The sequence below is a fragment of the Corythoichthys intestinalis genome, chromosome 5, assembly GCF_030265065.1.
Source record: "Corythoichthys intestinalis isolate RoL2023-P3 chromosome 5, ASM3026506v1, whole genome shotgun sequence".
NCBI classification, from domain to species: domain Eukaryota; kingdom Metazoa; phylum Chordata; class Actinopteri; order Syngnathiformes; family Syngnathidae; genus Corythoichthys; species Corythoichthys intestinalis.
The window spans coordinates 26093491-26107326 of NC_080399.1; the positions used below are offsets into that span (position 1 = coordinate 26093491).

The 13836-nt window shown below is 39.9% G+C and overlaps 1 protein-coding gene across 7 annotated transcripts in view; it reads left to right on the forward strand.

Moving 5' to 3' along the window:
* mctp2a (multiple C2 domains, transmembrane 2a) overlaps positions 1 to 13119 on the forward strand; it is a 94151-nt gene extending 81032 nt beyond the window's left edge. For 6 of the 7 annotated variants that reach the window (XM_057836166.1, XM_057836164.1, XM_057836165.1 and 3 more), the window contains one exon: positions 12491 to 13119. In XM_057836166.1, the coding sequence (XP_057692149.1) occupies positions 12491 to 12550 (60 nt within the window). In that variant the 3' untranslated portion in view covers positions 12551 to 13119. The remainder of the gene's footprint in view (positions 1 to 12490) is intronic. The other variant, XR_009063197.1, reaches the window with a different exon arrangement.
* Positions 13120 to 13836: the final 717 nt, after the last annotated feature.

Consider the following 13836-nt stretch of genomic DNA (forward strand, 5'->3'; position numbering starts at 1 on the left):
GAAATGCATCCTCTAGCATGTCTTGATTATAATGGAGAGACACCTTTCCAAAGCAGCCCCTCTGCTCAATTATCCTCAGTGAGGAGATGTTAAAATGTGTCAGGTCTGGACAAGGAACTCTCACGTTCAGGTTCTATGCAGGTTTAGGGAATAATACACTAAAGTTAGGTTTAAAGTAGGGCTGTCAAACGATTAAAATTTTTAATCGAGTTAATTACAGCTTAAAAATTAATTAATCGTAATTAATCGCAATTCAAACCATCCATAAAATATGCCATATTTTTCTGTAAATTATTGTTGGAATGGAGAGATAACACACAAGACGGATATATACATTCAACATGCGGTACATAAGTACTGTATTTGTTTATTATAACAATAAATCAACAAGATGACATTAACATTATTAACATTCTGTTAAAGCGATCCATGGATAGAAAGACTTGTAGTTCTTATAAGATAAATGTTAGTACAAGTTATAGAAATTTTATATTAAAACCCCTCTTAATGTTTTCATTTTAATAAAATTTGTAAAATTTTCAATCAAAAAATAAACTAGTAGCTCGCCGTTGTTGATGTCAATAATTACACATGCTAATGGTGCTGAAACCCATAAAATCAGTCGCACCCAAGCGCCAGCAGAGGGCGACAAAACACCAAAGAACACAAGTAACAAGTGGACATTACACTGTGCTGTCATTTTAATCTGTTTGAGCGGGGCATGTGCTTTAAATGCGTCAAATATTTTAATGTGATTAATTTAAAAAATTAATTACCGCCCAATAACGCGATCATTTTGACAGCCCTAGTTTAAAGCCTTGACAACATTCCCATTTTAAATTAACTGCCTTTGTAAGTCACTGTGGCAAAAAAAAAAAAATCAAACAAGTCGAGGTAAGAAATTGGGTTAAGGAAGTCGTAAGTCATGCACATGCTCTATGTCAACATTTTAAGCCTGAGTTGCGGTGACAGTGCAGCGACTACGGCGTCATTCGACATTCGATGGTTCACCGGCCAGTGGCCTATACTACGAACCGAGTTCAACCTCCCCAGAAGTAATCCAGTTTACCATCGGGTAACCGGAGTTGACAAAACCTGGTTGTCTAGTTTGTGGTCAATCGGTACTACGACGCTGATTATGAGGTTGATTAGTCGAACCTGTGTCAACCCAGTCAGAGTTACTGCGCGTTCACATAAAAGGGGGTGGTGACCAGAGTCAAACACTACTTGTGACGATGGCACGGGCACCTTACTTCACGGAGGAGGAATGCGCGATGATCATGCGGAATTATGAGGAATTAAAATCCACCCTCACCGCGAAATCCAACACCGCTTCGGCGAGTAGAGCGCAACGGGTCTGTTGACAGCGAATTTACAGATCGTGTGATTTGTGAATGCGTCAATATGCCAGTTTACTTATGTCCATGAAAAGAAATAAAGCCTGCTGTCAGGACAATAAAATAAGATTTGGTACATTAACAGTAAGAAATAATTGTCACGCATCACCACACGAAACAGGATGATTGTATGTTTAGTCCCCTTGACTGTACGAATACGTATGTTCTTTTTTTTAGTTTGGGCCTAAAAAATCCGAGTCCGATCAATAAACTTGATTTGCAGGCCAGGCCAGGTTTGGCGTGTGGCGTGTGTTGCCATGGCAACACTTCTCGGTTCCAACATATCCACCTTTCGTAGTCTCGCATAGCCGCGAACTTACGTCGCACGTGATAAAGTTACTCTCGAAGTTACCCTGCTAAGCCAGAAAACCGGCTTCATAGTATAGGCCACTGGTGACGCGTTGCTCTGTAATTCACCACCAAGCCACTAGAGGGGTTTGGCGTTATGTTTTTACGGTTATGGGGCATGCTTGTTGACTTCCTCTTGTCTAGTTTAATGGAGAAAAAATAAACAGTGCAAGATGGAACGCTTGAATGTTGATCTTCAACTCATCAACATTGAATAAATGTTGATCATACAAATGTTGAGGCACAGGCGACGCAGAAGACTGTTTCGAGGCGGTCTGTCCAACTTTTGATGCCGCATAGAGAGTTCTAGCCTCGGGTGGAAACCAGCTAACTGTGGCTGCTAGCTTCAAACTTAGGTCGAGCACTGCGTCCAGCGTTTTGTCCGAGCCCTCCAGCCCTATTTGTTTGCCGTGTTCTACAACCAGCCAGTGGGAAGCCATAGCAGATTTCTGCCGTCTATGGAACTTCCCAAACTGCGTTGAAAGCCTTGATGTTAACGTTATCAAATGTTATCGGACCAATCACAGTCCATTTCCGCCACGTCATATGCGTCGACGTGACGCTACGGTTTGAAAATTCAATAGGAACCCTAACCCTTGACGGTGCAGGTCTGACGCGGAAACATAACTTCGCCTTTATACATATATCTGCACATTAGCCACTTCTCACTCAGTACCAGAAATGGTTAGAGTTGCCAAAAATTTTACTCAAGTAAGAGTAGTGTTACTTCAAAATAATATTACTGAAGTAAAAGTAAAGGTAGTCATCCAAAAAATGTACTCAAGTACGAGTAAAACGTATCCAGTGAAAAGAATACTCAAGTAATGAGTAACATTGTAACTGCTTATTCTTGTTTGATTTTTTAAACTGTTGTTATAATGATACTGTACAATAACCCATTACATAACCACATTAAGCCAAAGAAATAACAACAACAACAACAAAAAATTAATCCTGGCGAGAGGAAAAAAAAAGACAGAAATGAAGCATTATTTGTCCAAAGAGCATGAGTGCCCTCTCGTAGAGAAAGTAGTTCCTAGTTCGAATAGTACCTTCACAGTTATTATTATGAAATACAAGGATCATATTTCTGGTTTTCCATGGTCAATCGGTGTCAAATGAAAACTGGGAGAGAGGTTTAAATCCACGCTTTCGAGTCATGTTGAGGACAGCACTCTATGTCAAAAACTTCATTTTTTGCGGTGCTTTAATGACGCCACGCGATTGAACAGGCTGGTGTGATCATAGAATGTCAAATTTGCATCTGATTGGTTTAATAGTCATGTGATTATTGCAACCGTCTCATTGGTGAAATTAGTTGAGCTACTCTTGGCAAAAAAGTAATAAATCTAATATGTAGAATAAAGAGGAAAAATGTAACGACTCTTGTGTAGCCCAAAGTATTGGAGTAAGAGTAGTGTTTTTTTCTCCACAAATCTACTCAAGTAAAAGTAAAAAAAATATGGCTAAGTAAAACTACTCTTAAAAGTAAAGTTTTCTCCAAAAGTTACTCAAGTAAATGTGACAGAGTACATGTAACGCGTTACTACCCACTTCTGCTCAGTACATTTCAATTACACAGTGGACAGAAAATATGGCGGAAAACACAGGTGACTTGAAGTTCTGCTCTGAGACCCCCAATTTGGCCAAATTTCAAAATTGGCCGAAATGCACGTGTAATACATCATTGGAAAGCTTAAAGTCTCAATTTTCCGTGGAAAGAAAAATTTTGAACAGGAGGGCATTTTGAAAAAATAAAAAAAAATTTAAACAGCAAAACCCTATCTGGAGGTGAGAGCACGCGAGAGCAGAATTACAGACACCATGACTTTAACGAGTTATGATCGCGTACTTACCATGTTTCGATCCAAAAATTCCATGTATCACTGAGTGTCAAGACACAGATGTAAATGGCCACAGCCGGATTTTTGGGGGATTTTATGGGTGAAACATAGCAATATAACAAGGGCCGCGATGCAGAAATTGCAGACATCAAGGAGTGGTCAAGATGTTCTTTTTCATACATTTACCATTTTAAACGTTTTTTTCCTATTTTTCTTTGTTTGGATTGATTATTTATCATCTAGAATATTGGGGAAAACGCGACAGTAACAAAAAAATACAATTAAGCGATAGTTATGAGGTAGATATCTGTGACTTTTTTACAGACACCATTTTTCTCATTGTTAAGTAATTTGTTTAAAAGTTTAAAATATCGAGTGAATAATTTTTTAAAGTCGTTTTTTTTGTTTTGTTTTTAACTAAATATTAGACATCAATTAATGATTCTAAACTAAAAATCTCAGACATTTCGAATAATAAATATGATTACTTACCTTCTTTTTATTGCTAGGTTGAAACAAAAGCAGTTGCGCGACATCTGTAAACGGGGGTTTTCAGGGTAAAACGGGCAAACTAAAAATAGTTTGGGGGCTTAATGCGGCATGAATCTGCTATGGCAGCATGTAGACATATTGTTCTGTCAAACACAACAGTTGTTTTGGCTTAAAATACAGCAGTTTCTTTTAAAGAGGAGTGCAAGAGCAGAAACTGCTTTTTTCAGTCTTGTCTGTGTTTTCCGCCATATATTGCTTCTCCTATGCTCTGTAGTTCATGTTACTCAAGTCACTGCTATATCTGTTTTTGCTGCCTTATAAGACTCCAAGATATAACCTCAATTGATTTAACCTCTCACTATTGAGTCTTACATCCTGTGAAAAAAGCCCTTGTCGGTAAATCCACTGAGTTTTAAAAAGTTGTTAGAAAAATACATAATTAGACACAGTACCTTTCGCTTATAAATCTATATTTGTATCATGACAAAGTGTTTGTACTTTGTCATTTCCCACCACTGCCACCCCCTTAGGGTGCGAAAGGTCAATGAATGTGATGACACAGTTAGCCAAAGCCTATCCGTCATTGACGTCGACATCACACGGTCATCATAAAGGCGCGGAGAGGTTTGCTCTGCTAGGAAATGAAGTACCACGTCGCTCCCTTCATCTCCCAGGTAGCTCACCCCGTCGCTGAACCCTTGGGGAAAATATCCTGACAGTGCGAATACGAAGACTCTCACCCTTGATGTCCTCCCTCTGCAATAACATGGCCGACTCGTCTGTGATGTGGCTGGAGCCTGTCTCGTTTGAGATTTGGACGGCCGAGTTGGCAAAACAAGGTGGCGGATGCATTTTTGATTCCAGTTCCTTTTGTCCACCTTCCTCCCCGTTGGGATACAACATTTTTTCAGCTTTGAAATAGCACAGAAGAGGAAACAATACTTTTCTGAGAGAAAGTACATGTTGGAAATAGCTCCAAGTCATGAGAAAAAAAGACCAAAGAAACATCCTTAAGATTCATCCCATGTGCCTTTCATTATTGCTTTTGGTGGGTGGGGGTGGCAAAAATAACCTTAACATCTTATACCCAAGAGACCCTGCGTAAAAAAAGCACATATTTTGTTTTTGTTGACTTGGAACAATAGTCAGATGCAACAAAACCCACCACAAAGGCGGCAAACGGACTCCTGTCCTTCTTGCAAATCTGACTTGGCAATTAGCGGCCACGCAAATCTACAAAGTCGTCCTCAAACGGAGGACTTCTGACAACGCAGAAATGAGAAGCATCTGTCAGTTCTGAGCGCAGTTTCATGTTGTGATGCACCAGGCTGCCACTTTGTTCCCACACTCCCATCTCCTGTTTCTAATAGTGGCCTGCCCAGCTAATTAGCATAACTTTTCCTTACCTTTTTACTCAACAGATTTGCCGCCTTGTTTGAGTGCCTGGCTGCCGCACAGCTTCAAAAAGAACTTTATATGCTTTTTTTCAATGCAACACCCCATGATCACTTAAAAAATGTGCACCACTGAAACATATTTGGGGAGGGAATTGTATGATTGCAGAATTAAAAAGAAAAGAGTGAGTCTTGGGTAATTTGACATGTGTGCGTACTGAGCTGAAAAAGATGCCATACAGTATTTAAACACATTTTTTATGGCCTGGATTTCTATTTGTTTTTTTTTCAGTCAGTAAAAAAGTGTTCATATCTCCAAATTCCCTCTGTGACTTGTAATCAAAAATAATAATAATGATAAAAAGTTGCAGCCAGCTATGACCCCCACCTCAAAGCTATATTCATACTTTGACAGTGAATGGTTTAAGAAAAACAACAGGAACTTGGCAATGTAGCATCACTAATTTGACTATCATACTCTTCTGATCACAGCTCAATGGCTGATATCAGCCATAGAACTTTCTCAAAATACAAGCCTTGGAATTCACCATAATTCAAACTAGTGATTGTCAAGCTTTCGCTCTATGCTACCCGCGGTTTTGCTATAAAGTGTATAGAGTTCTGCCAAGGTAAGATGGAATTTTCCCAGAAATGCCAACTGTCACCCACTGTCCTTGAGATTTTTTGCGCATCTTGTTGAAGCTGAAGTTCAGAATTTGTGACATTAACAAATGACACAAATGACGCAATGACATTTGCGGATCAATTTGTTTATTTTTCACATCATGCCAGCCAAACGGCTGCAGAAAATTGTTCCTGAACCAGGGAGAGGCATTTGAGACTTTTTGTGTTTCAAAAGGTTCCCGTTCACCGCGGATATTGGTCAAAACAAGCCCTACTACTATGGGATCATTGAACTTACGAGGAAGTGAGTAAACACTGTATTTTGTACTATGTCAAATACTGGGATCATGGCACACGTTTTAATACGGAGGTGGCTTGCATTTTGTGGCTGATTGTCCACTGAAAATGCCACTCCCCCCCGGGAGGGCGCTATACTCTGCTTATTGCCCTCTTCGTGTGCCCAGTGTTCTGTCAAATTTTAAACCCCATCAGAAATTGTAACTTTGTGTTAAAAATGGCATCGAATACAGCAATTATAAAAAGTAAACAATACAAACTTTATTTAAATAAAGGACTTTTTACTTACCTTTGATCGTGGACGGAAATGTAGAAAAGTTCTCCTCAGACACATCCTGCCATGTTAGCTGCACAACAACTGCACGCCGCTCTCTGTTTATGTCTTGCCATCTACGCCGTGTAGTAAAGCATTATTTTACGCCATATTCGTGTTGACCATGGGGCAGCTACGCGTTCCTCCGACGTCGGCCGGTTTGTCCAGCTGCTTCCCCGGCAAATGAGCTCTCCTGCCCGCAGCAGTCCGACGAGCTGTAACTTGCTTGCAGGCGGGCGGCTTGCCGAACGGCAAAGACAATCGACAACCCCACCGCCGTGTGACATAATCCCGGGTATTTTTGAGGGATTTTTTGCTTCGAAAGCCTAGAATAGACTTTGAAACATCACTCGGTTCGGGTTAGCATGTCGGCTAGCTGTCACGCCTCTTGGTTTGTTTACATTCTCTGCATTTAAATGTATTTTTATTATTTCATATTCCATTTAGCACAAGACTGTTATTTATTTGTCATACCATTTATTTAGCAATTGGAGAAAAATACTTCGATAAAAAGAATACCCTGTAAAAATAGTAGAGAGACTGAAACAATGACATTTTGTGGCTCTCTTCATCGCGTTTTCCTCATTCTGAATAATTCCCCCTTAAAGGGTTGAATTCCAAATCCGATGAAACCATGAACCTGCCGACGTCATCCTCCTGTTGGGGATGCTAGAGCCCTATAATGGTAGGCATAGCTAAATGGCTGATTAAAAGACTAATTTCTCGTCATCAGCGCTTTGCCAAATTGTTGTATATAGTCAAATCGTCTCAAAATATGATTCTAATTCACATAATAATGCTGTTTAAGACGTTTTTTATCCTGTCATGCGCACTTTAAAGCTGCTGATACAGAATGGGGATTTGAGTATTTTATTTAATGTTTTGAACTGTTAACTTGATACTGAAATAGTAGTTTGATTTAGCTTGAGAGGATTTTTGAACAATTTTGGAACTAATGTACGAAACATTAAAAGCGGAAGGCGGGAGGGGGTGCATCAATAATCGATTTATAATCGAATCGTATTCTCTGAATCGTAATCGAATCGTTAGGTTCCCCAAGATTCCTACCTCTACTGTAAACTGCCTTCTTTAGTTTTACTAGTGACGGTATGCTTTTCGACAGGCATCGCATTTTTTCGAGTGACGTCTAATTGAAGCAACTCTTGAAGTCGGGGTACTTTTTTTTTCTGTCTTCGCGACAAGGGCCTTCCAGTTTGAGTGGCGTTTTTCAATGGTATTTATTTTCATTGGTCTTAACTGAAGAACGGCAACATAGTGAAACGTGCATTTAGAAGCTGTGGAAACAGAAGAAATGGGCAAATGAGAGTTTTCACATATTCCCTATAAAGAACAAGGAACAATACAAACTGTGGATACTTGCTGCTGGCTCCGCTCTGCAGCCTGTTACCTACAGAGCTACTGGATTACAAATGTTGCTGTTCATACTAAGCCTGTCGCAATATCCAATAATTCCATTTATCACACGATAAATAAAAATGAAGGCGGTAATTTTTCCGCTGCGATTTATCGCCTCGCGTGCACGTGCGTGCGCGTGTGCAGCAGACGCGCTGTTAAAAGCTCGGATTCCTTGTTACCAACTACACAAAATGCATCTTCGTTCTAGGTCCGGCAAAAAATAGCGCCGGAGCCAATCCGTTCCCATTATATCCTATTGTTCAACGTATACCAGTGCTTTGGATTGACTGAGGACCATCTCCGGCGTGCCGGAGCCCGCCGAATGGTTTAGGCGATTTTCTATTTTTGCTGGGGACGCATCCGTCAAAATGGGCTGATCTAAGTCTGGAGTCAACATCCCACTGTCTTATTAATGGTTTAAACACCAGCGAACATGGACGAAGAACGTTTCATCATGGTGGTGGAAAGTCGTGCGTGCACTTCCGGATATTTACAACAAAGTCTGCCAAAACATTGTTCCCGACTTGGCTGCTACGAACAACCTCGCTTTGACAATGGACAGCTAAGTGGACATAATGAACATTGAGTGGCAAATTAAGAGCGCTGTGCTTAAAACTCGTCCTGTTTATGAAAGTCGATTGTCATATGCTGGTGTTGTGCAGTAATGAGCAGACGTGAATTCTGTGGCGTTTGCTAACTTTTTTAATGCGCGCACACACTAGATATCATGAAATAGCAAACTAGATGTGTTACTTCCCATGCCATTTGCTACGTGGAGAGTGATTATGGGACACGTAGTCCATATACTACATCGATGAATTAGTAACCGCCATGACTGAATGGAAGTTTAGCAGGCCAAATCAATCCATACCAGTGACTATAAATATTGTTAATTCAGTACGTGACACATATGGATTCGAACCACAAATAGGATGTTTTGCTCATGTAGTAAACCTAGCTGCTAAGAGAGCTGTAGCAATCAACAGTGTGCCCTGCCTCACTTTACAAACAATAAAGATTGTTCTCAGCACTTTTATACAAAATGTCTTCAGATCAGTAAGAAGTAAGCACATATGCACTAAAATGCATGTTTATATGATGGTAATTTAATTTTTGCTCGTTAACAACAAAAAAAAAAAAAAAACAAAAAAAACGGAACAAGAAATACAATTGTTTTTTTGTTTTTTTTTTCCAGAGCATTAAATGTATTTAATCGAATCGAAAATTGTGCCCTCCAATTACAATCGGAATATTTGTTCAAACCGAATAAACGTGTTCCATATAAACACCTCATTCGGAATGAACAGGCCCATACCGAATGGAATTTCATTCCGATTCACAGGGGTGGAATCTTCCTTTTCCCAAACCAATTAGAAGGAAAATTATATCATGTAAACAGGGAGCGGAATGGTGTCTGGTTGCGTTCTTTCTGCACATGCTCCGTACTGACGTGGTGACGTCACTTTGTGATGTAAGTAACGTCACTTGCAACATGGCTTCCAAGCACAGCGCACCTAATTGGAGTCCGGCGGAAAGATTGTATTTAATTCAAACTTTAAAAGAATTGAATATAATTGCTCGCTTAGACGGGCGTAAAACGAGGAACAGTGAACTATTTAAAAAAGTTCACGAGAGGTTACACGAAGCCGGAATAGACCGGAGCGTTGACCAGATTAGAAACCGGTGGAAAACCGGCTACTACAAGGCAAAAGAGCAAAACAGCAGAAGCGGATACGACCCCACAAACACAACAAGTGGGTTAAAGTTAAAACAGCAGCACTCCGACGATCGATCTCCATGTTTTGCAACGTGACGCTTTGTTTTGATTAATCTGCGCATGTCAGACGGCAGTTGTCAAACGTCCTTTCGGAATAAAGGCAGTCACATGTAAACGCTGGATCGGAATAGATGAACTGACATGTAAACAGCTGATCTGAAATTTCCATTCGGAATGATTTGAATCGGTATGAATAAAAGTCAGCATGCAAACGTGGCTATTGCATCCCTATGGAACACCATAGCAGAAGCTATAAGGGGAAAAGTTTTCTTTTGCCTAAATGCTTAAGTTATTAAGTGCAATTTTTTTTTTTTCTTGAAAAACACATTTATTCTGTGTTTCTGTGCGTTATCAATAATTGTTGTCTTTTACTTCAGAGGCATGGTCTATTGTTTTCAGTTGTGATTTCTTAAACAGTATTTATGATTTAAGAGTAAACATTTAGCGCATTTAAATGGGTGTACTTGATCTATTAATATATACTGTATTCTAACTATGTTATTGTAAATTGGTTTTTGAAAAATGGGGGGGCGCAATAATATCGCATATCGCAATAATTTATGAGCTAAATTATCACACACTAAAATTTGTTATCGCGACAGGCCTAGTTCATACTGCAGTTATTGACATGCAATGGTAAGTTTTAATAACTTCATCCTGAAAACATAGCCAACACTATTGATTGCATGGGTCAACAGTGATTTTCATGCATACATATGTTGTTTTGTATTGGCATGCTAGGACGGGTTCATTGACTCGCGCTAGCTTAGGCACTCCGGAGCCCTGGAACTAATAAATACACTAACTAACTGCAAGGAATTTGTTTAAATCAACTCCACCGACTAATTAAACCCCCGCTAACTTGAAAATTAAGCCTAATGTCAAAAATCCTGAACTTCCCCTTTAAGCTAGTCATGACTTTATAGTTTCTTTTCGATTTGTGAAACTGCTGTCGGAGGCTAGAGCTGCCTTTTTTCAAGGCTAATCCTCAAATTGTTTTTCACAACCATTCTGTCCACCCATCGAGGTAAAAAGGGACACTTATGCCATGCTTTTTGAAAAATAAATAAATACTAGAGATGATCGATCGGGTCCGATCATGTCATTTTCAAAGTATCGGAATCGGCAAAAAAATATCGGACATGCCTTTTTTAAATATATATATTTTTTAATTAAATCGTTTTCTAATTGTATTTAACGTTACAGACATAATATGTTACACTCATCCAGAGTCTTTAGTTTAGGCTTAAGGTAGGGTTATCAAGTTTATCCCAATAACAGCGGTAATTAATTTTTTTTTAAATGTATCACGTTAAAATATTTAATGCAATTAATGCATGCGCTGCACGACCCACTCACGCATTGTCGTGCTCAATCTGTTATGGCACCGTTTTACTTATATAGAGAGCTAAAAGGCAGCGTAAAATGAGTAGAGTGAATTTTGGCAGCCTTTGGAGCCTTTTTTTCAATTGCCTAAAGCCTTACAATCCCTCTCCCTATGATTAGAAATATCGTGGGAAGCAATGTGAGGAAGCAAGGTAGTAATTGCTCTTTTTCTTAACACCCTATGTTATTTCCCAACGCAGAGAAGATATATCAATTGGTAGCACTACGCACAGTCATGGTTGCACTTCCCATCATGCATTTGGGCATGGCTACAGTATCATTTACTGCTCAACAAGCTCAACAAATACACTAGATGGCAATATTTAGTCACAATATACAAAGTCACATTTCTCCTTTAAGAATTACAAGTCTTTCTATCGGTGGATCCCTCTCACAGAAAGAATGTTAATAATGTAAATGCCATCTTGAGGATTTATTGTCATAACAAATACAGTACTTATGTGCTGTATTTTGAATGTATATATTCGTCCGAGTTTTATTCATTTTTTTCTTAATGCATTACCAAAATGTATATATAATCAGGAAAAATTATCGGAAATGATTGGAATTGAATCGGGAGCAAAAAAAAAAAAGCAATCGGATCGGGAAATATCGGGATCGGCAGATACTCAAACTAAAACGATCGGGATCGGATCGGGAACAAAAAAACATGATCGGAACAACCCTAATAAATACATTTGAAAAAAATGTGGTCTTAACAAGACCTATGAATGGAATGGAATGGGATTTCTGCCATTTTGGTTTAAAGCAGCTACTTTGGTGGAATTCTAAGATATTCCCCAAATGAGTATGATACATAGGCAAGGATCGAGGTCTACATTACGGACCAAGCTTTTCTGCCTCCACCATCTAATGTGCCCATGTGAGTATTTTGGGCGGGCGTTGGACTTTGTTTAGTTTTGAGGGATGTACAAAGTTTCATTAGCCTTGCAGGTCTTCTAATATTGTGATTGCTGTGCAGAATGAGGAGTTGGTACAAAACCTTTCATTCCTGAAATCCTTCCTGTGCATGATTAATCCCCTCTGCTCCTGTGTTTAAAAAATGATTCATTACATTGTGCGCCCGCCTTGCCTTTTTTCCCCCTGCTGCACTGGCTTCTTCTCAGGGGAGCCATTACCGTGCGCTCGGCTGAGCTCGGATTACCTGCATCCCGTTAAAAAACTCCTGGTTGTTTTCGCAGGTGCAGTACAGTGCACTGAGAGCACCCACAAGCCAGAACCTGCCACGCAAGAAGAAGTAAGAGAGCAGGGGTTCGACCCAGTCCGCCTGACAAACAACGCACCGGTGCCACCAGAGCTCCGCCAAAGTGCCCTGGCTCTGCCTCCCTTTGCCCCCCAAGTCGCCCTCTGACTTGTGTGTTTGCCTCCCTGGCTGACAGCTGGAGAAAGAAGAGGAGGAGGGCAGCTCACGGCCCTGTCAATCACCAGCTGGGAGGTAAAAAAAAAAAAAAAAAAAAAAGCGGTGCCTTCGTTTTTGGATGTAGAGAAGGAAGGAGGCTTAACTCAGATCTCCTATTTTTTTTGTGTCAGATATTTGCCCCAAGCCAAAGTTAATGCCGGACTTAACAGTTCGTGGAAAACAAACTATGGCAATATATTCCTCTTGATCCACTCACTAATATAATTAAAAGCCAAAGCTCATTGGATTTCTAAATAACAGGGGGAAGGGGGAATATGTATGTTTTTGCACTATTGTCCTTTTTTGGTAAGGATGTCATATCAACGCTATCAGTTTACTTTAATCACTGCAAACAATTATTTATGCTGTTCTCAGTTATTTAAAACAATAAATAATGCCCTGAATAATCTCCATCTGTCTATAAATAATTTCAGTGACTCACACACAATGTGCCATGAAAGATTGTTCAGTTTGCGATAAGAAATTATCCATTTCTACTTGATTGTTCAGAAAAATTCTGGATATTGTACAGATAATGGATCTGTAACCGTTTTTACACCAGTGGCCAATAGTGATAAGCGGAACAACTGATTTTCCACTACATGACAGAAGCGTCACTTAATTTGTGTACTAACCTGTTGCATTTCTTACAACAGAATAAGTCATGACACTCACACACACACACACACACACACATAAATTTCAAAGTAAATTGATACAACATATAAATTCAGTGTTCTTTGTGACACTTTATTTGTGTGTGCATTGAGATGTTTTTTAATGTAGGGTTGGGAACCAATGTGCTCTATTTCATTGCATGAGGGAAATAATCACTGACAATATTCAAATAAACATAGTCACTACTGGTTTGTTTTTATCTGATAGTGAGGTGGGGGAACAGGGGGGTGTCTGATGTGACAGAGCCACTCCCCTCCTTCTCCTCAGCAGTATTACTGCCCAGTGGTGAAAGAGCATCCATCTGTGCTTTGTGAAGACTTTGATTGGCTCGGGGGGGACCCCGGTGGAGCCCCGGGCTATCTCTGTTTTTGACAGGCTGATGGAGACATCACTTGGCTCTCCCAGGAACTGCCACCAGGGGTCCGTTTCAAAAGTGAGAGGGAGGTGTGG